The sequence below is a fragment of the Rutilus rutilus genome, assembly GCF_951802725.1.
Source record: "Rutilus rutilus genome assembly, chromosome: 6".
NCBI classification, from domain to species: Eukaryota; Metazoa; Chordata; class Actinopteri; order Cypriniformes; family Leuciscidae; genus Rutilus; species Rutilus rutilus.
This window is the reverse complement of record NC_140214.1, coordinates 49,496,740-49,519,175: the sequence shown is the minus strand read 5'-3', so window position 1 is coordinate 49,519,175 and position 22,436 is coordinate 49,496,740. Positions and strand designations below refer to the sequence as shown.

Sequence of the window (22,436 nt, the reverse complement as noted above, 5' to 3'; positions counted from 1 at the left end):
ACAAAACTGACGGTTCGGTACGTCCCACAGTTTTGATGTCTCGGTTCGGTTCATTTAGGTGGAGTGGGGGGTTTAGAAAGCTAAAAAAATATAAAATTTTTTTAAACAGTGCTTTAATTAACAAATTGTGTCCTTGACTTTAAATTAATTCAATTACAAGTAAACGTTTCGCAAGGATAAAAAAAAAAAATCATCTGCTAATGCTGTAAACTATATAGGAGCCCATACTTTACATTACTATAACATTAAAGCTTAACAACAGAGCCTAGACTTTTAGCATAAATTCAGTTGTTATTTATTTTTAGATATAATAATAATCAACACTCAAGTAACAAATTGTATGAAAACATGTAATCTGCACATAAGGCAGTTTTTACATTAACATGTTTTTACTCTAATTTATTATTGAAATATAATAATTTACACAGTTGCTGTCATTTTCATGACAGATATTTTACAGCGATTACACGAGTTATGATGCCTTTCAGTAAGTATACTGTATCTTTCAACATACCTTCAGGTGTCCATTCATGTTTATTCTGTAACTGAGGAAGAGAATCGGGTTTACTCACGCTCCGCGCTGCCGCTTTAAATGAGGAGCCTAGTAGCCTATGGTGATCTGTCACGCCACATCAAAGAGCGCCAACACGACATTTAATGGTTGAATTTTGTGATCAAATAGACAGAATTTGAAAGATTTACCTTGCTTATTATCGAAAGTAACAAAACACTGAGCTTATTGCGATTAAATGTGGTTAATGGTGGTTAGGCAACGCTGTATTCGTTGTGTACACATAAGACATGAGGTCCCAATGAGCCGGGGCAGCAGGGGGCGGGACGGGGCAGCAGGGGGCGGGGCGGGCGTGTTCGGTACGCCATGAGAGTATCGCGATTCGTATCGTGGGTGGTGTATCGCGGTTTTTCGGTTCAGTTCGATTATTGTTACACCCCTACTAGGGACGCACGATATATCGAGCACACATCGACATCGGCCGATAAACGGTCATTTCTGATGTTAGGGTTATCGATCCAATAAGAAAATGAGGCCGATATGAGAGCGATAGATAACAGATGATGTACTTCAGCTGAGAGATGCGTTTGCCATGATTGTGTTGAATGATTGGAATCACTTTGAAAAGGAAGATCCGGCGGGAAGAGCGCGTGTGGCGGGAAGAGTGCGGTGTGGCGGGAAGAGCGCGGTGTGGCGGGAAAAGCGCGTGTGGCGGGAAGAGCGCGGTGTGGCGGGAAGAGGAAGAGCGCGGTGTGGCGGGAAGAGGAAGAGCGCGGTGTGGTGGGAAGAGGAAGAGCGCGGTGTGGCGGGAAGAGGAAGAGCGCGGTGTGGCTGTGGCGGGAAGAGCGCGGTGTGGCTGTGGAGGGAAGAGCGCGTGTGGCGGGAAGAGCGCGGTGTGGCGGGAAGAGCGCGGTGTGGCGGGAAGAGCGCGTGTGGCGGGAAGAGCGCGGTGTGGCGGGAAGAGCGCGGTGTGGCGGGAAGAGCGCGGTGTGGCGGGAAGAGCGCGTGTGGCGGGAAGAGCGCGTGTGGCGGGAAGAGCGCGTGTGGAGGGAAGAGCGCGGTGTGGCGGGAAGAGCGCGGTGTGGCGGGAAGAGCGCGTGTGGAGGGAAGAGCGCGTGTGGAGGGAAGAGCGCGTGTGGAGGGAAGAGCGCGTGTGGCGGGAAGAGCGCGGTGTGGTGGGAAGAGCGCGTGTGGAGGGAAGAGCGCGTGTGGCGGGAAGAGCGCGGTGTGGCGGGAAGAGCGCGGTGTGGAGGGAAGAGCGCGTGTGGCGGTGAAGAGCGCGTGTGGAGGGAAGAGCGCGTGTGGCGGGAAGAGCGCGTGTGGCGGGAAGAGCGCGTGTGGAGGGAAGAGCGCGTGTGGCGGGAAGAGCGCAGTGTGGCGGGAAGAGCGCGTGTGGAGGGAAGAGCGCGTGTGGCGGTGAAGAGCGCGTGTGGAGGGAAGAGCGCGTGTGGCGGGAAGAGCGCGGTGTGGCGGGAAGAGCGCGGTGTGGAGGGAAGAGCGCGTGTGGCGGTGAAGAGCGCGTGTGGAGGGAAGAGCGCGTGTGGCGGGAAGAGCGCGTGTGGAGGGAAGAGCGCGTGTGGCGGGAAGAGCGCGGTGTGGCGGGAAGAGCGCGGTGTGGAGGGAAGAGCGCGTGTGGCGGTGAAGAGCGCGTGTGGAGGGAAGAGCGCGTGTGGCGGGAAGAGCGCGTGTGGAGGGAAGAGCGCGGTGTGGCGGGAAGAGCGCGGTGTGGCGGGAAGAGCGCGTGTGGAGGGAAGAGCGCGTGTGGAGGGAAGAGCGCGTGTGGAGGGAAGAGCGCGTGTGGCGGGAAGAGCGCGGTGTGGCGGTGAAGAGCGCGTGTGGAGGGAAGAGCGCGTGTGGCGGGAAGAGCGCGTGTGGCGGGAAGAGCGCGTGTGGAGGGAAGAGCGCGGTGTGGCGGGAAGAGCGCGTGTGGAGGGAAGAGCGCGTGTGGAGGGAAGAGCGCGTGTGGAGGGAAGAGCGCGTGTGGCGGGAAGAGCGCGGTGTGGCGGTGAAGAGCGCGTGTGGAGGGAAGAGCGCGTGTGGAGGGAAGAGCGCGTGTGGCGGGAAGAGCGCGTGTGGAGGGAAGAGTGCGGTGTGGAGGGAAGAGCGCGTGTGGAGGGAAGAGCGCGTGTGGCGGTGAAGAGCGCGTGTGGAGGGAAGAGCGCGTGTGGCGGGAAGAGCGCGTGTGGAGGGAAGAGCGCGGTGTGGCGGGAAGAGCGCGGTGTGGCGGGAAGAGCGCGTGTGGAGGGAAGAGCGCGTGTGGAGGGAAGAGCGCGTGTGGAGGGAAGAGCGCGTGTGGCGGGAAGAGCGCGGTGTGGCGGTGAAGAGCGCGTGTGGAGGGAAGAGCGCGTGTGGCGGGAAGAGCGCGTGTGGAGGGAAGAGCGCGGTGTGGCGGGAAGAGCGCGTGTGGAGGGAAGAGCGCGTGTGGAGGGAAGAGCGCGTGTGGAGGGAAGAGCGCGTGTGGCGGGAAGAGCGCGGTGTGGCGGTGAAGAGCGCGTGTGGAGGGAAGAGCGCGTGTGGAGGGAAGAGCGCGTGTGGCGGGAAGAGCGCGTGTGGAGGGAAGAGTGCGGTGTGGAGGGAAGAGCGCGTGTGGAGGGAAGAGCGCGTGTGGAGGGAAGAGTGCGGTGTGGAGGGAAGAGCGCGTGTGGAGGGAAGAGCGCGTGTGGAGGGAAGAGCGCGTGTGGAGGGAAGAGTGCGGTGTGGAGGGAAGAGCGCGTGTGGAGGGAAGAGCGCGTGTGGAGGGAAGAGCGCGTGTGGAGGGAAGAGCGCGTGTGGAGGGAAGAGCGCGTGTGGAGGGAAGAGTGCGGTGTGGAGGGAAGAGCGCGTGTGGAGGGAAGAGCGCGTGTGGAGGGAAGAGTGCGGTGTGGAGGGAAGAGCGCGTGTGGAGGGAAGAGCGCGTGTGGAGGGAAGAGCGCGTGTGTGTGGCGGGAAGAGCGCGGTGTGGCGGGAAGAGGAAGAGTGTGGTGTGGACATTAATAACTATTAATAATATTAATAATTAATAATAACATTAATAACTATAACTTTATAGTTTGTTTCTGTATACGCAGCCCACTGTTACCCAGTGCTATCCAGTGCTATCCAGTGAGCTGTTTGCATTATTTAGGTATTTTATTTTAATTTTATTTAATTTTTGGTAACACTTTACAATAAGGTCTCATTTGTTACTGCATTAACTAGCATGAACTAACAGAGAGCAATAGCCTTTATTAATGTCAGTTAATAAAACATGTGTGTTCATGCTAGTTCACTGTGCATTAGCTAATGCTAACAGACGCGCAACTCTGATCTTAAAATGTCTTATAAAACGTTGAGCTGAACATTAACTAAGATTAATAAATGCTGTAGAAGTATTGTTCATTAATTGTTGGTTCATGTTAACTAATGCTAACAAAATTAAACCTTATTATAAAGTGTTACCATTTTTAATAAAGAATGTTGGCCATAGGAGTGTAGAATGAATGTTAAAAGTTAAGGACTCTTACGCTGGTTCAGACTAGGCCACTGTACTGTGTGTGTGTGTGTGTGTGTGTGTGTGTATGTGTGTGTGTGTGTGTGTGTGTGTGTGTGTGTCTCTAATCTCTAATCACATCATATCACATATTAAGTCTCTAATCACATCATATCGCATCGGCTTGCAGGAACTCTCTCGCTGCTCTCGGCTGAAGAACTGCTGCAGCTTTACTAACACCCAGTGCTTATTCATGAAGACTGAGCCGTGTTTTACTGTTACAGGTGATTATTCAGTTTCATAACCCTAACCCTGACCCCTGACCCCTGAGGTTTACACCGAGGTTACAGTCACACTTCTGATCTACAGTAAAACACTGCTGTTCACAGAAGATGTGTGTGTGTGTTTCTGTGTGTGTTTCTGTGTGTGTGTTTCTGTGTGTGTGTTTCTGTCACAGAGAGAATGTGAAACACGTATGAAGGTCATATAATCTTAGATATATTTTAAAGATAATTTAAGTTTATTTTACACACTTTAAGCATTATCATATCACACATCACATTTTTCTTCAATATCGTGCAGCCCTGGTAAACACACAGACACACACACACACACACACACACACACACACACACTCTTGTCCATCTGGACTGTACTGTAAACACACACTCAGGACTGAACTTTACACACACACTCAGGACTGAACTGACACACACACACACACACACACACACTCAGGACTGAACTGACACACACACACACACACACACACACACACACACACACACACACAGGACTGAACTTTACACACACACTCAGGACTGAACTGACACACACACACACACACACACACACACACTCAGGACTGAACTTTACACACACACTCAGGACTGAACTGACACACACACACACACACACACACACACTCAGGACTGAACTGACACACACACACACACACTCAGGACTGAACTGTACACACACACTCAGGACTGAACTGTACACACACACTCAGGACTGAACTGTACACACACACTCAGGAGTCAGGACTGAACTGACACACACACACACACTCAGGACTGAACTGTAAACACACACTCAGGACTGAACTGACACACACACACACACACACACACACACTCAGGACTGAACTTTACACACACACTCAGGACTGAACTGACACACACACACACACACTCAGGACTGAACTTTACACACACACTCAGGACTGAACTGACACACACACACACACACTCAGGACTGAACTTTACACACACACTCAGGACTGAACTTTACACACACACTCAGGACTGAACTTTACACACACACTCAGGACTGAACTGACACACACACACACACACTCAGGACTGAACTTTACACACACACTCAGGACTGAACTTTACACACACACTCAGGACTGAACTTTACACACACACTCAGGACTGAACTGACACACACACACACACTCAGAACTGAACTGTAAACACATACTCAGGACTGAACTGACACACACACACACACACACACACACACACACACACTCACTCACTCAGGACTGAACTGTACACACACACTCAGGAGTCAGGACTGAACTGACACACACACACACACTCAGGACTGAACTGTAAACACATACTCAGGACTGAACTGACACACACACACACACACACACACACACACACACACACACACTCACTCACTCACTCAGGACTGAACTGTACACACACACTCAGGAGTCAGGACTGAACTGACACACACACACACACTCAGGACTGAACTTTACACACACACTCAGGACTGAACTGACACACACACACACACACTCAGGACTGAACTTTACACACACACTCAGGACTGAACTGACACACACACACACACTCAGGACTGAACTGTAAACACACACTCAGGACTGAACTGACACACACACACACACACTCAGGACTGAACTTTACACACACACTCAGGACTGAACTGACACACACACACACACTCAGGACTGAACTGTAAACACATACTCAGGACTGAACTGACACACACACACACACACACACACACACACACACACTCACTCAGGACTGAACTGTAAACACACACTCAGGACTGAACTGACACTGACACACACACACACACACACACACACACACACACACACAGGACTGAACTGACACACACACACACTCACTCAGGACTGAACTGTACACACACACACACACTCACGCGCCGAACAGGCCGCTCGGGCCGCCGCGGAACTCGCGCTCCTCGTCGCCGGACTCGTCGCTCTGGCTGTCGGGCGGCTCTGAGCGCAGGAGCCGGTGTTTGCTCTTCCGGCGGGTCTCGCTCAGGCCGATCAGCGCGTTCAGCTCCTTCCTCTTCTTCATCTTCTTCTGGGGGCTCATCGCCTCACACACACCGCGTTCACCGCACAGCCGTTAGCATCGCAGAGACAGCGTTAATGCAGCGTTAGCACTAGCTCAGAGTGAGACAGGCGGCCAGTGTCCATGATATACACCCGCTTCTCCACAGAACAGCGACTCGTCCACTGAACTATCGTGATGTCGACAGACACAACCGCGGAATATCGCTATAATCGCTAACAGTTAACGTTATATCGCTAAGATCCTGCGCGAGGCGACGCTAGGGAAATCATTCGGCAGTTTCTCTGAACACTTCCTGTCGAGTCTGAATCTGATGACACAAACGTAAAGATGACACGTATTCACGTTACACACACACATATATATATTATAGTTTAAGAATCAGAGCAGATCTGTCTTTTTCTCTTCAGAATGAACATATGAAAGATGTGAGATATCCATAATCCATCCGATCCTGACCGGAAGCGCTTCTGATTGGAGGAACACATGAGGGCATGTCATTGGGCATCTGACGTCATCATGATTATACTGTACATAATATGCAATGGTTTAAAGATTCACAAGTAGTCAGTGGGGTACACTGAATAATCAAAACCAAGACATTAATATTTAAATAAAACACTGACCAATTTAAAAGTTTAATAAAAATATGGAAATGTTTACAAATAGAAACACATTTGACAGCTTTTGAACCAATTTGGAACTATTAACCAACTCACAAAAAGATTGACATTCATAAAAAAATAAATTAAATAAAAACTATTAGGCCTACAAGACCTTGTACTCAACAGAACAGATATTATTTTACCCTCTGAGAGGAGGTCAAATAAATCAAATATGTTTGAAAGCAGTGAGGCTTGTCTTCAGTGAGACCACACTATGGCTACGAGGCCTCCTCACGATAACGTCCTCTAGGAACTGAAAGAGGAAACCCCAGGCCTAGCTGGGACCGAGGAGCAGGACCGGAGCACACAACAGTTTAAGTCTTTTTTATTGGTGCAAAACGACTAACGTTTCGACGCCCATATGCGTCTGCTTCAGAGTCAAACAGTCAATGATGTACAGATTTTAAAGAATCAAAATTCAAGACATTGGCCACTGGCCTAGGTGGGTGAGGCACATCAATTAACCAGTCCTATACAAGCACTCAGGTGTAGACAAAAAAGAAAGAAAGAGAAAAAAATAAAATAAGGGGAAAAAAAAGAGGAAAAAAAAGAAGTAAAATAAAAAAATATATATATATAAAAATAATTAAGTGTATACATATAAATTAAACACCTTCAAAAAAGAAAAAGTACACGTATAAGTATAAAAGTATATATTTTTTTCCATACATTTTTTTTCCTTTTTTTTCCCTTTTTTTCTTTCTTTCTGTGTCCTGTTCCGTGAGCACCCACCAGGCTGAAGCGCAAGTGACCCCTTTCTACTGTCCTTTAGGAACTGTGTATACTGATTCTGAAACTCTTTACCTGCATTCTCCTCACGACTGTTAAAATAACAACAAACATCTCCACAGAAAGTGCTCTCCTTGCTCATACTGTTCCAGACAGTGACTGACACCATGTATTGCTAGCACTTCTCTTACTGCTTTCTCTTCAGACACACTGCTTGCTGTATTCCTCATTTGTAAGTCGCTCTGGATAAAAGCGTCTGCTAAATTAATAAAGGTAAATGCGCTCACCTAAACAGCAGTTCGCCAGGTAGAGGAGAATGGAGAAAGACTATTTGCAAACATCAATTACATCAATTAACTGTCAATTCAAGTTAAAATACTATCACATGATTTAATTTATGGTAAGAATAACAATAATTCAACAAACGCTGATGCGGTTTCTCCACACTGGGAACCCTTCTGGCTCAGCACTGGTGCAGATTCTCCCACAATGACATGAAACTCTTCACAATAGCCGCGTTTCCACTGTCGGGCCAGGGCCGGGCCAGGGCTTTAAACGGGCCGTGCCGGGCTAATAGCCTCGGGCCAATAGCACCGGGCATGCGTTTCCACTGTCGGGCCAGAAGCTCCACAGCGCTTCACTAAAACACGCCCGTAACACGCCTCTCTGGGACAACGTCACACTAACCCATCATTTCACCAACAAATGGAAGTTTTATAAGAAAACTAATCAGAAATCACTGGAAACAGCGTTGAAAACAAACACGATAAAAGCGGCCGTTTGCTAGCTTTTTTTTTTTTGTTTGTTTGTTTAGCAGCTTGAATATTTAAAACCCAAGCATCGATGTTTTACCACAGGTTTACAATAAAAAGTGATACATTGATCATAATGAATTAATTTATGTAAAAATGGCACATTAGTCACTCAGAAATAAATTACCGTTAGGTCTATTTCACAAAAGAAAGAGGACACACTTACTTTTTCAGTCGCGTCTGTTTCTTTATCTGGTAACTTAGTTACAGGACATATTTACATCACATTTAGAAAAAATGATAATTTCTACAAATATATGCCATACGACCTGAGGAGCTTTAGCACTCTCTCGACTCCCATACAGATATTTTCAGTCAGAGAAACAGAGGAAGCTCCCGAAAAAAAAAAGTTACTTTATTTTTTGATAGTCCGGTTTAAAGAGACGAGACGTAGGCTATGACAGATAAAATAAAAACATGACTGTGATAGCCTTTAACCCACTAAGCAAAATGATGTCCGAAAGACGTCTTTTCAATGTCTTTGTTACAAAAATCGGACGTTGAAATGACGTCCACTGAGGAGCCAGAATGAAAGTTTTTATGACGTCTTTTTTTGACGTGTTCTGCACGTCCGATATAGACGTTCATCGAACCTTCGTACAAGTTTAAAACTAGTTCAGATGTGGCCATTGTGGACATATTTCAACATCATTTATGGTCTCATTTAGACATAATTACTTTGACTATTGCTGTCAGATGATCTTAGTGAGAATTAACAGAGGTTTAGATGTTGATATTTGTTTAATTTGAAGTGTCACCATTGTGGTGATCAGTGTTTGCTTTAGTCAGGCTCTTGGTCCCCTTTCTTTTTACTTTAACTTTTATTTGGCTGCTGTAAAAGTGTGTTTGTGTAACACAATTGTTGTGGCAGAGAAAACCTAGAAAAAGTTTGAGGTGTTATCAGCTCATTGTTGATGACGACATAATCATCACAAAATGGGCATCTGTGTTTAAAGTTTTGTGTTTATATTTGGCATTCATAACCACCAACCTTGTGGAACTGCATTATTGGTGCCAAAAGCATTAAAATGATCACTTATTTGAAGGTGTATAAATAGCATGTGCTCAACAGCATGATGTTTTGAGCAAATGTATCATATAGTCACACACAGACATCAAGATTGTGCATATGATTCACAACAATGGTGACAATTAAAAAAAAAAAAAGCTTCATGCTGCAATGCATGATGGGTAGCTTTCGTAGTACAAAACTCATCCTTAATCCCCAAGCTTTTTTGTTTTGATTGTCACCGTTGTTGTGATTCATATCCAAAATCTTGATGTCTGTGTGTGACTATATGATACATTTGCTCAAAACATGTGCACATCATTTTAATGCTTTTGGCACCAATAATGCAGTTCCACAAGGTTGGTGGTTATGAATGCCAAATATAAACACAAAACTTTAAACACAACATTAAAGGCCCATTTTGTGATGAGTAGGTCGTCATCAACATTGAGCTGATAACACTTCAAACTTTTTCTAGGTTTTCTCTGCCATAACAATTGTGTTACACAAACACACTGTTACAGCAGCCAAAGAAAAGTTAAAGTAAAAAGAAAGGGGACCAAGAGCCCGACTAAAGCAAACACTGATCACCACAATGGTGACACTTCAAATTAAACAAATATCAACATCTAAACCTCTGTTAATTCTCACTAAGATCATCTGACAGCAATAGTCAAAGTAATTATGTCTAAATGAGACCATAAATGATGTTGAAATATGTCCACAATGGCCACATCTGAACTAGTTTTAAAACTTGTACGAAGGTTTGATGAACGTCTATATCGGACGTCCAGAACACGTCAAAAAAAGACGTCATAAAAACTTTCATTCTGGCTCCTCAGTGGACGTCATTTCAACGTCCGATTTTTGTAACAAAGACATTGAAAAGACGTCTTTCGGACATCATTTTGCTTAGTGGGAAGATTGGTCTGATTTCTTCAAGCGTTCGCTATGTTGTTTTTTTTACTATGCGTATCTTCAAGCGTTTACTATGTTTACTATGGTAACGGCTAGCGCGCATAGTCTTTTGCATCACAAACAGAAGGCATTCAAACATGAACGCGATTTAAATTATTTTATTTTTAAGTCTTTAATGCTGACAGAATCATCCGGCGCTGCCGTCTCCCAACGGTAAACTCCTCCTCTGTTGGTAACCACTCCTCTAGCCCGAGCTGGCCCGCTTTGGCCCAAGGTATTCGACGGGCCAGAAATCCTGGCCGTTGGCCTCGAGTAAGCCCTGATCAAGCCCCGGAAGTGACAGTGGAAACGCGACTGGCCCTGGCACGCACTAGCACGGCCCGGCCCTGGCCCGACAGTGGAAACGCGGCTATTAACTCCTAACTTAAACAGAAATAAGAGTGTGTTGTAGACATTTACGTTTGCATGTGTACTGCATACATGTACATCCATACACTGGTGTGTGTTAGACTAGTGATTATGACACAGTGCTCATCATTTATACCCTGGATATCAGAGTTCTCATGAGAGCACAAGCTGAATTTGCTCAGCGAGTTACTCTGGTGTCAAGTAATGATGCTCATTAAATATGCCCCTCGATCCGAGCTGCACCAATCACAGCGGCTTATCTGATATAGGCGGGCCAGAGGCGAGCTGCACCAATCACAGCGGGTTATCTGATATAGGCGGGCCAGAGGCGAGCTGCACCAATCACAGCGGGTTATCTGATATAGGCGGGCCAGAGGCGAGCTGCACCAATCACAGCGGCTTATCTGATATAGGAGGGCCAGAGGCGAGCTGCACCAATCACAGCGGCTTATCTGATATAGGCGGGCCAGAGGCGAGCTGCACCAATCACAGCGGGTTATCTGATATAGGCGGGCCAGAGGCGAGCTGCACCAATCACATCGGGTTATCTGATATAGGCGGGCCAGAGGCGAGCTGCACCAATCACAGCGGCTTATCTGATATAGGCGGGCCAGAGGCGAGCTGCACCAATCACAGCGGCTTATCTGATATAGGAGGGCCAGAGGCGAGCTGCACCAATCACAGCGGCTTATCTGATATAGGCGGGCCAGAGGCGAGCTGCACCAATCACAGCGGCTTATCTGATATAGGAGGGCCAGAGGCGAGCTGCACCAACAGGGTTCGAATTATGATTTCATCTTTGTGGGGGTCTCTTTAAAAAAAAAAAAAAAAAAAAAAAAAAAGTAGCCTATAAGCAGGCTTAATAATGTAAAATAAAAATATAAAAATTTGTAAATATAATACAAATTTAATAAATAAAAAAAAAGCGTTGGTACCACAATTCAATTTAAATAGTACATTTGGTTTAATTTGTCGTTTAATGAAGTCTAAGATGTTGGAGGTTACAAGTTAAAATGTGTACTTAAGTGGTCCAGTGGTAGAACTTTCGCCAAGCATGTCAGAGGTTCTGGGTTCGAATCCGTACTCATATAGTTTTTTTTTTTCTTTTTATCAAATCCGATTATGTTTATCAGTGGTTGTATATCAGGCAGAGACACGTTTGTGTGCATTTTGTTTTGTAATTTCACTGGAACGAATAGAGAGTCTCCACAACGGATTGAAGCGAGTGAAGACTGTGCGCGAGCCACAAACAAACACAGTATCCGCGCCACTGATCGCAGCGGCAACGAGCACTTTGATCACTTGATTTAAGCATAAGGATGTAGTGTGATGACGATCCGAGATCCCGTGAGATCCATGTGTTTGGCATCTGTCCTATCTTTTAAGTCACGCTACAGTAGTCCGAAGGAAAAAGTGCTTTATTTGTAATTTAAAATAATGGTGCTGATGATTTTTAGAGACCCCCACAGGTGTATGATTTTACTGCTTTCATGGGAGCTCATCCTCTCTCTATGGGAGCTCAGCTCCCACTGGCTCCCACGTAATTCGAACCCACAGCGGCTTATCTGATATAGGCGGGCCAGAGGCGAGCTGCACCAATCACAGCAGGTTATCTGACATAGGCGGGCCAGAGGCGAGCTGCACCAATCACAGCGGGTTATCTGATATAGGAGGGCCAGAGGCGAGCTGCACCAATCACAGCGGGTTATCTGATATAGGCGGGCCAGAGGCGAGCTGCACCAATCAGAGCGGGTTATCTGATATAGGAGGGCCAGAGGCGAGCTGCACCAATCACAGCGGGTTATCTGATATAGGCGGGCCAGAGGCGAGCTGCACCAATCACAGCGGGTTATCTGATATAGGAGGGCCAGAGGCGAGCTGCACCAATCACAGCGGGTTATCTGATATAGGCGGGCCAGAGGCGAGCTGCACCAATCACAGCGGGTTATCTGATATAGGAGGGCCAGAGGCGAGCTGCACCAATCACAGCGGGTTATCTGATATAGGCGGGCCAGAGGCGAGCTGCACCAATCACAGCGGGTTATCTGATATAGGAGGGCCAGAGGCGAGCTGCACCAATCACATCGGGTTATCTGATATAGGCGGGCCAGAGGCGAGCTGCACCAATCACAGCGGGTTATCTGATATAGGAGGGCCAGAGGCGAGCTGCACCAATCACAGCGGGTTATCTGATATAGGAGGGCCAGAGGCGAGCTGCACCAATCACAGCGGGTTATCTGATATAGGAGGGCCAGAGGCGAGCTGCACCAATCACATCGGGTTATCTGATATAGGCGGGCCAGAGGCGAGCTGCACCAATCACAGCGGGTTATCTGATATAGGAGGGCCAGAGGCGAGCTGCACCAATCACAGCGGGTTATCTGATATAGGAGGGCCAGAGGCGAGCTGCACCAATCACAGCGGGTTATCTGATATAGGCGGGCCAGAGGCGAGCTGCACCAATCACAGCGGGTTATCTGATATAGGAGGGCCAGAGGCGAGCTGCACCAATCACATCGGGTTATCTGATATAGGCGGGCCAAAGCGAAGTCATTAGTAAACATTGCAAGATGGCTATGGATGAACACCAGTTGTTTGAAACGGCTTTGGCCGCTACAATGAACGAGTTAGACTTGGCTTTTATCTAAAAGAGGAACAGAAGACGCCGCTCGAATCCTTCCTTTGCAAGAAGGGCGTTTCTGCTGTTTTGCCGACCGGATACGGCAAGAGTATAATCTATCAGTTAGCTCCGCTGCTAGCTAAGCGTATGGGGCTTGTTGTGATTGGTCGTAGTGTTATCCTATTGCGTGCAGTGAGATTTTCAAACGCGTGTTTGGTGCCGCCCCTCGAGCTGGCCGAGCTTCAGACGCCAGACCATTCATCTTTCAGATTTGGGTCTGGATTTCCAGGCTACATCATTTCCAGGATCTGAGTTCACCTTGTCAGAGTAGCCATAATGATTTAGCACCTGTGGTCACCAACATCTGGAACCAGAGGTCAATGTGCTGCTAGAGTCAGGGTCAGGGTCAGGGTTAGGGTCAGGTCAGGGTTAGGGTCAGGGTCAGGGTCAGGGTCAGGTCAGGGTCAGGTCAGGGTCAGGGTTAGGGTTAGGGTCAGGTCAGGTCAGGTCAGGGTCAGGGTTAGGGTCAGGGTCAGGGTTAGGGAGAGGTACTGGGCCACCACATCCAGATGCTGATAGCATCTCTGCTTCATGCCCTGCTGGCTCTATAACTGCTCTGCTAACACGACTGCTGGTGATGATCAGTCCTCCATAAGAGAAAAAGATGGATTTTGTGGAACCAAGGCAGTGTGTGTTACAAAAACAGTGCTGTGTTATAAACACCCCACACTCTACTGTACTCTTTAGTTAATTGAAGAGTATATGAATCTTTGATACTGGCTAAAATAGTATTTGGCCTAGTACATGTTCTCATAATCTGTTCCTCTCCTGTCCTCCATTATGCTCCAACATTATGAGAATTGAAAGTCACACTGAAAGTGTTTCCAATTAAAAAATGTATTCCTCTTCCACTCCCTCTCCCCTTTTGTCCCTGAAAGCAGCACACTTATTGTTCTTCTTAAGTTTTCTTATTATTCTTATTATTCCCGGGAGATACATTTTGGCCAGCTCCTGCGCCTAGGCCCTTTGAGACAGAGACACCGTTCCAACTTTAAAACGTCCGGTCAGTACTGGTGTAAGTTGCTCGCGAAGTTGTCGTCCGTCCGCCATATTGGATTGAACAGAAAGCGAAACTTTCACGAAACCCTTTCGTGAAGTTCGGACCAAATTTGTGACCTGTGAAAATTTCCTCACAAAAGTTACTAGAAGGATTTTTGATTTTCGGAAGCGTTTGCCCGTCACAGCCAAACGAAATCAGCGGCGTAGTCGCCAAACAGGAAGTCGTCCATATCTCAGGAACTCTGTCACGTATCGAAACCAAACTTTATACATGAACTCGGGACTCCAATGTGAGGACGCACAAGATTGGACTTTTTTTATTTTATTTTTTATTTCAGGCTAATAGACAAACCCATTTACCTATGTCTATGCAAATGAGTTTCACCTCACACTTTTAATGTTAATGCATTTAGACAGTAGGTGGCACTGTTGTATTACATTTCACAGAGCTGCCAAGTCAGTGTATAGACTGCATTCATTTTTACTAGGTTTAATAAATGCAGGGCCTGAATTTCGTTTTTTAAACTGGGAGGGAATTCCCCGCTTACATGGGTCACATGGGGGGGGGGGGGGGGGGGGGGGTCTAAAGATTATGTGGGGGGGGGGGATAACTTCTGATGCATCGGTCTAATTTAATCATCTTCATTTATTAATATCTACAGATTGGTTTGCATGAATTGTGCATTTCCAGTTCTCAAAACAGTAATAACAAAAACAAAAAAAACTTTATACAAAATACATCATCATGATCATGCTCTTCTTCGCTAACCGAACAATTACTTGTCTGTGGCTGTGTTTGCGCGAGCGGGAAATATGCTGCGCATAACAATAGAAAAAACGCGCAGTCACATGCTCAAACAATCAACAGCGTCGCTCTAGATGTGTAGAAACAAGTGGAAAGCGCGGGCGCCGCTGTCTCCTTCCCACAAGTGCTTGCTCTCCCGTGGCGTCTGTCGTTGCTATGCAACCATGAACTGCGCTCTCCATGATGACAAGGAAGTATCAGCAAAAGATTAATTGATTTTTCTAGCCCTTGCATTAGCTTTACTACTAGATATATTTATGGAGATGGAAAATAAGGCGGCGCCCTGTACAGCTATGATCAGCTGTTCGGCCGAGCATTCAATGTTGTTATGCTGCAAGCTGATGGTTCGTTGCTGCCGCGCTCTATCTCTCGCACACCATAAAGAGCAAATTGTTTTTTAATGTTTCAATTTCGTGATTAAAATGACATAATTTGGAAGCGGATCATTTCTTCACAAACAGCTCATTATGACTCAATCCCAGTCAACACTTTGATCTCACAGTGATCTCAGCATGTGGTCACAACGTCAGCAATGTGAGTTTACAGTGAGCTAAAAGTGTAACCTCACAGCGCACTCACAGCGTGCTCATACTATGGCCACAACATGAGCTCATCCCTGCTGGAAATGTTATTGGTCCATCAATGTTTTGAGAGCATTATGTTATGTTCTTGTAATGTTTTCTGTAGCTAATTTTATTTTTGTTACCAGAATGTTCTCCTAAAAGGATAACACTCTCTAAAAACATTTTAAACATGTTTAGTGATAACATTGATAGAACATTATCCCATAACATTTTTAGTGGGAAGTTTCCCAGCAGACACAGGACTGAACCTCTTAAAAGAGGTTTAGATGTTGAAGTTTGTTTGAAAGTAATAGTTTGGTTTGGTCATCATTGTGGAGGTCAGCTTTAGTCGGGCTCTTTGGTCTTGACTATTTGATTTTGTTTTTTTCTCTGACTACGGTAAGAGTTTGTTATAGCAATACAAAATGTGATGAATTGTTGAAATTGGTTACTTGTTGATAATAAAGATGTTCTCAAACTGTAGTTGACTGATTTTAACTAGTGAATAGTCTCTATTTTACATGATCATAACAACCCAAAATTTCTACAGCATGAGATCCTGCAGCATATAGTCTGAAAAACTGAAGTATTTAATATAAAAAATAAAATAACAAAACTTTACACCAGACCAGTACGCCACAAACATTAAGCACTTACATCGAGACAAAAACAAAGCTCAAGAATCAGCGTGTGAATCTCAATAATGGTGACATGCTTCATGCCGCAATGCATTCTAGGAGCATCATACAAAACTTATCAGTGGCTCCCAGAATGCATTGCGGCATGAAGCATGTCACCTTTATTGAGATTCACTTGCTGATTCTTGAGCTTTGAATGTGTCAAAGTGAAAATGTAATGCTCATTAAAATGAAATTGATATACATATACAGGTCAAGAAGTGATCACTTTATCAGAGCATTGCATGATGATAATACAATTATTTTCATCATCAAGTATCTGACACCATGTAATCACATTTTTCTCTTGCTATAACAAACAGTCAACATCAAGAGTCAAACTAACCAACTAAACCTGATCACCATTGTGGTGATATCAAACCAAACTATTCATTTCCATAAATCATCAACATCTAAATCTCTGTTAATCTGAATAAGGACTTGTGTACACATATGACAGAAGTAAATCTGGTTTGTAACAAGTTAAGCTGGTAATGCTGTTTGTGGAGTTGTTTAATGATGGTGGAGCCTGACATCAAATGTTTAAGACGTCAACCCAATTTTCAACCAAAATTTGACATCTTAGCGACGTTGGAGTCCATGTCCAATAACATTTCTAGCTGGGGTGACTCACATTGTGGCCATAATATGAGCACACAGTGAGTGCACTGTGCAGTTACACTTTCAGCTCACTGTGAACTCACATTGTGGTCATATGGAGGGATCACTGTGAGATCAACGTGTTGACGGGGGTGTTGAATGCTGCACTTACACTCGATAGTGTGAATAAGATCAGCCCAACACAGACCACTGCATTGACAGCGTGAAACATGATCTGTCTACGGCCAGGGCTCAGCGGGAGACAGAGATGCCGGTCCAGCGCTGATTGGGGAATTAAATTCGAAAATAAAAGACAGTTTGACATATTTTTTCTCGCATCTGTGAATTTATTTTTTAATCATTTGCTCTGAGATGAAGCGAATATATTTGTGCGGGAATTTCTCGCTCTATAAAAGCTAACCTTGCGGGAATGGTTTAAATTATGCGCAATCCCCACATTCCCGCACCGAAACTCAAGCCCTGAAATGGCAGCGGGATGTGTAACTCTAGCATATGGCACATATATCATATAAAGTTATCCATGTTATCCATGTTGTTGCGAATGCATCGCTAGAGTAAGCTAAGAGTGAAACTGATAGCGTTCTTCATTTAATTACAATATGAGGACTGACGGTAGGCTATAAAAATCAGCGTTTTTGTGTAGGTGATGACAACCATCTTGACAGCAGTAATCAAAGCATCGCTAATTACGGTAGACCTTAATTTGAGATAGTAAATTTGTTCCTAATCAAAGGGAACACTCAACCACAGAACAGCTGGGCGAGTTTTGTATTGGCTTATTGGATACAGTAAATTAAGACTGTCAACTTCTTTTCAACACTATTTCATCACCCAAAACACTCCCACTCTCTGCTGTATATTCATAACCAATTATTTCAAAACCAACAACCAATCCACATAAACAATGCCATTGGCACTAGTCTACATTGCAGACATGTCTCTTAATGCACATAACTTTTCACCTTTTTGCCCAATCTTGAAAAAAGTGCTATTGTTGAAATTCTCAGATCAAGCAAACTTCAACGCACCCTTATCCACTACCTGCTAACGTTAGTGAGCCGCACCCGAGCAAGCACACTTCACAGTTCCTCCGGAAATGCATTCTTGTTTTTATTTTTCTGTTCATTTTTGGCCAATTCCCATATTCCGGATCGACTCGTACCGCCCACCCGCGCTGCCGCCTGACCTCCTGACTCCCTGGTCGGCCACACCCATAAATCGCGCCCTTCCTATTGGGCGGCTTACTTGATTGACATCCGCTTGGTACTTGGCCCCGCCCCCTGCAGTACAATGCCACTGGGTCAGTCCCAGACAGCAGTGGGCCCGAGCGGTACGTGCCACTCAGATACTCGACCTCCAAGTCATATCAGCTCTGTTACTGCCAATATCAGAACTGTTTTAACATCCTTAATGTACACACTGCTCCCTTTCTGCCATGAAACATGAGTATGATGATGCCATGGCGATCAGTATGAATGTAAAATGCTGTTGTGTGCTATGTTCAAATGCCTTTTCTGTCATGTAAGGAAGCCCTTTCCCACCCTGTTTCCCTCTCCGACTGGGAAATGTCCTTCTTCCACAGTTTATTTTAAAGGTTTCTTGCTAAAACAAGGCTGAATTTAGTTACTTATGGTGAAGGGGCAGTGCAAAATATACTCCCCCCTTTTGTCTGTTGCATTGTTTTACTGTGGCATTAAGCTTGTCATGTCATAAGCTTTCATCATTACTGATCTCATGTGCGACTTGATTTTCTTCCCATTATTGGATGTGCAATTTTTAGATAAATGTTAATGTTACATATTTTGGTTGCATTTGTAAGTTAATAAAAATGCAACATCATAATGTAATATCATAATATAGATATATCAATCGATTTACCCCCGAATTGTAATCGTTTCACAGAATCTGAGGTATCAGCAAATGTCGTACCGCTGGCTATGAGAATCAATATAACATCACATCGAGATGAACTGTCCGATTTACACCCATATACTGTGGCCTTCAGCTGCTCCTGCTGTGACACTGGGAACTGGAGCGCAGACGCTGGCTTACATCAGCATCACTGGGGCATTAGCCATGCTCTTAGCTAGCGATCATTGCCCCGCTTCTGCTTTACTAGCAGCACATCTGGATGCTGGATCAGTAGATTATCTCTACATCTGTTTATCTCTCACTCTGCACTGTTCACTTCCTCTAGCTTCATGAGGAGAGCTGTGTCTGGCCCTGTTCTCCCACTGCTGAAGAGTCCCGCTAAAGCAGTGTCAGTCACTCTGTTAGCTCAGAGCATCCAGTAAGGCACAGGGTGTTGAAGACTACTGATAAACTGTGAGATATGAGGTATGATGAGGGTGTAATGTGCTGCTCTGTTAGCCTAGCGGGTAGCATTTACCAGATAATAAAGGCATGAAACATTTATATAAAAATAGTGTATTAGTAGTTCACTTTTAAGGCTTTTGAGAGAATGTGTGTAGTTATCAAATATCACATCATTTGTGCAAAGCAATTACAAAAACAGCCCAAAATATGTTGAATCCCATTTAGTGATATATATATAAAAAAGCCAGAAGATTTGAAATAACAGCAGCTGCCAATTTTAGAAACAAAGATTGTATATTGTCAGGGCCTGTTAATTTATATATATTTTCCAGGTTTATTAGTGATCTGTTGAAAGTGAACTCTTAGATTCTGTGTAATGTGTGCAGAAAGGCTCTGTCAGAAGGGTATCCCAGAGTGGAAAAACTGTATTCTCAGTTACTGATCATGATTTAATTAGATTAGAATAAAATGATAATTACATATTAGAGTAATGATATAATAATGTATTATAATTACATTAACAAAATCACTTTGGAGTGTTTTTAACCTAAACTGACAATTAATTGATGTAGATTTAGTAGATAATCCTCTCCCATACAACAGTTTTCTCCGTCGCCTCTGCCATGCGTGCTAGCGTCTGTCATAGAGGCTGCTTCATATGTTGCTGATGTGACGTCGTGCCGTAAAGCAAGTCGTGATTCTCGCTAGATCTGTCAGGACGACACCTCTCACACATGCATTACTGTTTTTTCCAGCGGCGCATTAAAAATGCCACGAAACAAAGACAAAGAAAACATCTTTCTATAAGTGACCCTCAAAATCTGTGCCTACAACAAAACACAGTGCATCCGTGTACGATGGTTTATCAGAAAATTACTTTTGTCACTTTGTTTGAAGAAAAAGTTGACTATTGCAGTTATTAAACACCCCTGAAATTCGGTAATATTCGGTGTTTTATGCAATATTTATATCACGTTTTAATTACCTCGAGACAATTTAATAAACGAAGCTGAATCAGAAGTAGCCTCATGGAGAAGTTATGCATATGCCACCAGAGAGATGTCTATTAATTACACCAAAATATATAAATATAGTCTTAAACGTGCACGGGTGGGGGATGCGCAAATGCTCGATGCGTCATCGGGTCCTGCTGTGTCCATCCTCCCTCATCACCTTTATAAGCGGCACTTCAGTACATCTTCCTTGCGACCCCCTCCGTGTGAAGCTGGTGACTTACTCTAAAGCCGCAATTTTAAAATCGGGCTCAAACAGATAGTGTAAAGAGAGGTGAGTGTATAACTGCGAAGCCACAATGCGCTCAAGCATTTTAGCAAGAAAGGGCAGATTGGAAATGGCATGAAAACTACTGATGTTTACCCAGTCTATGTTGTGCTTTTTTGGTACAGCAGTGATATTAAGTGCAGCAGGCACAACACCCGTGCTCAGGGAGTTTATTATACTCAAGACGACAGGGCATGGAGAGGCAAAACATGAGTAGTAGTGTTAAGATACAGCATGTGTCAAAAGAGTATAATTGTGGATTGATGACCGTGTAATTGATTGACCTCTTGCCCTTGCGATGACCTTGACCTCACATGACAGTGGCGCTAAAGGCTTTGTACATCGGGTGAAAGTAAGAGAGTCAGTACAGCAAAAACTGTGCAGACTTCTTTGTCAGTTAGGAATGCAGTTTCCAAAGAACTTTGTCGTTTACAAGCTGAAAGCATGATTGAGAGGGTGGATGCCTCCCATGGCTGTCCCCTATTGCGGTGACGACAAAGAAAAACTGAGAAATTTGTTTATGTGTGGATTTGCGGGAGTCAAACAGGGCAGTAATAATCGATAGCCACCCACTTCCACACATGGAGGACTTATTCACTGAATTAAAGGGGAACACATACCTCCAAGTGATGCTTCACAAGGACAGCCGAGATTAGACGGCTTTCATCACTCATTAATGGTTATTTCGATTTCGTAGGGTATCGTGTGGCTTGGCGCCGGCATCTTTAAAAAAAAATGATGGTTACAATACTGAAAGGCCTACATGGGGTCCAGAATTATCTAGATGATGTGATTGTGTATGGATACGGCCCGGATTCGGCTGACTACATCATGCGTTGTGGTCGTGTCTAGGACCAGGACATTTCTAGTCATCCAAGTTTTTATATCAGCTATGCTTTCCGTTAATTTAGTGAATTGGCAAGTTTCGTCTGGGCGTGAAGAAATATAGAGCTGAGTATCATCAGCATAACAGTGAAAACTAATGGCATGTTTCCTAATGATATCTCCTAAGGGTAGCATGTACAGAGTGAACAGCAGCGGTCCTAGTACTGAGCCTTGTGGTACACCATACTGAACTTGTGATCGATTACAAACTTATAACGGTCAGATAAGTATGATTCGAACCATGCCAATAGAATAGAATAGACTCAAAAATTATGTTGGCATTAGTGGAATTCCACTAACGCCAACATAATTTTCGAGTCTATTTAAAAGAATGTTGTGTTCAATGGTGTCAAATGCAGCACTAAGATCGAGTAACACTAATAGCGAGATGCAACCACGATCGGATGATAAGAGCAAATCATGTGTCACTCTAACGAGAGCAGTCTCGGTACTATGGTACGGTCTAAATCCTGACGGGAAATCCTCACAGATATCATTTCTTTCTAAAAAGGAACACAGTTGTTGTGAGTAGCTTTGGGATGTGCTGGAAGGGGAGATTCGCATCATGGATGTGCAGCCCATAAATCTGCAGCAACTGCGTGATACTATCATGTCGATATAGACCAAAATCTCTGAGGAATGTTTCCAGCAGCTTGTTCAATCTCTGCCACGAAGAATTAGGGCAGTTCTGAAGACAAAAAGGGATCCGACCAGGTATTAGCAATGTGTTACTAATA

The 22,436-nt window shown here is 45.0% G+C and overlaps 1 protein-coding gene across 2 annotated transcripts in view; it reads right to left on the bottom strand.

Moving 5' to 3' along the window:
- Positions 1-6,807, bottom strand: part of efcab14 (EF-hand calcium binding domain 14) — a 19,530-nt gene extending 12,723 nt beyond the window's left edge. The window contains exon 1 of one of the 2 annotated variants that reach the window (XM_084411781.1): positions 6,174-6,807. In XM_084411781.1, coding sequence (XP_084267907.1) covers positions 6,174-6,352 — 179 coding nt within the window. In that variant the 5' untranslated portion in view covers positions 6,353-6,807. The remainder of the gene's footprint in view (positions 1-6,173) is intronic. The other variant, XM_084411782.1, reaches the window with a different exon arrangement.
- Between the last annotated feature and the right edge of the window lie 15,629 nt (positions 6,808-22,436).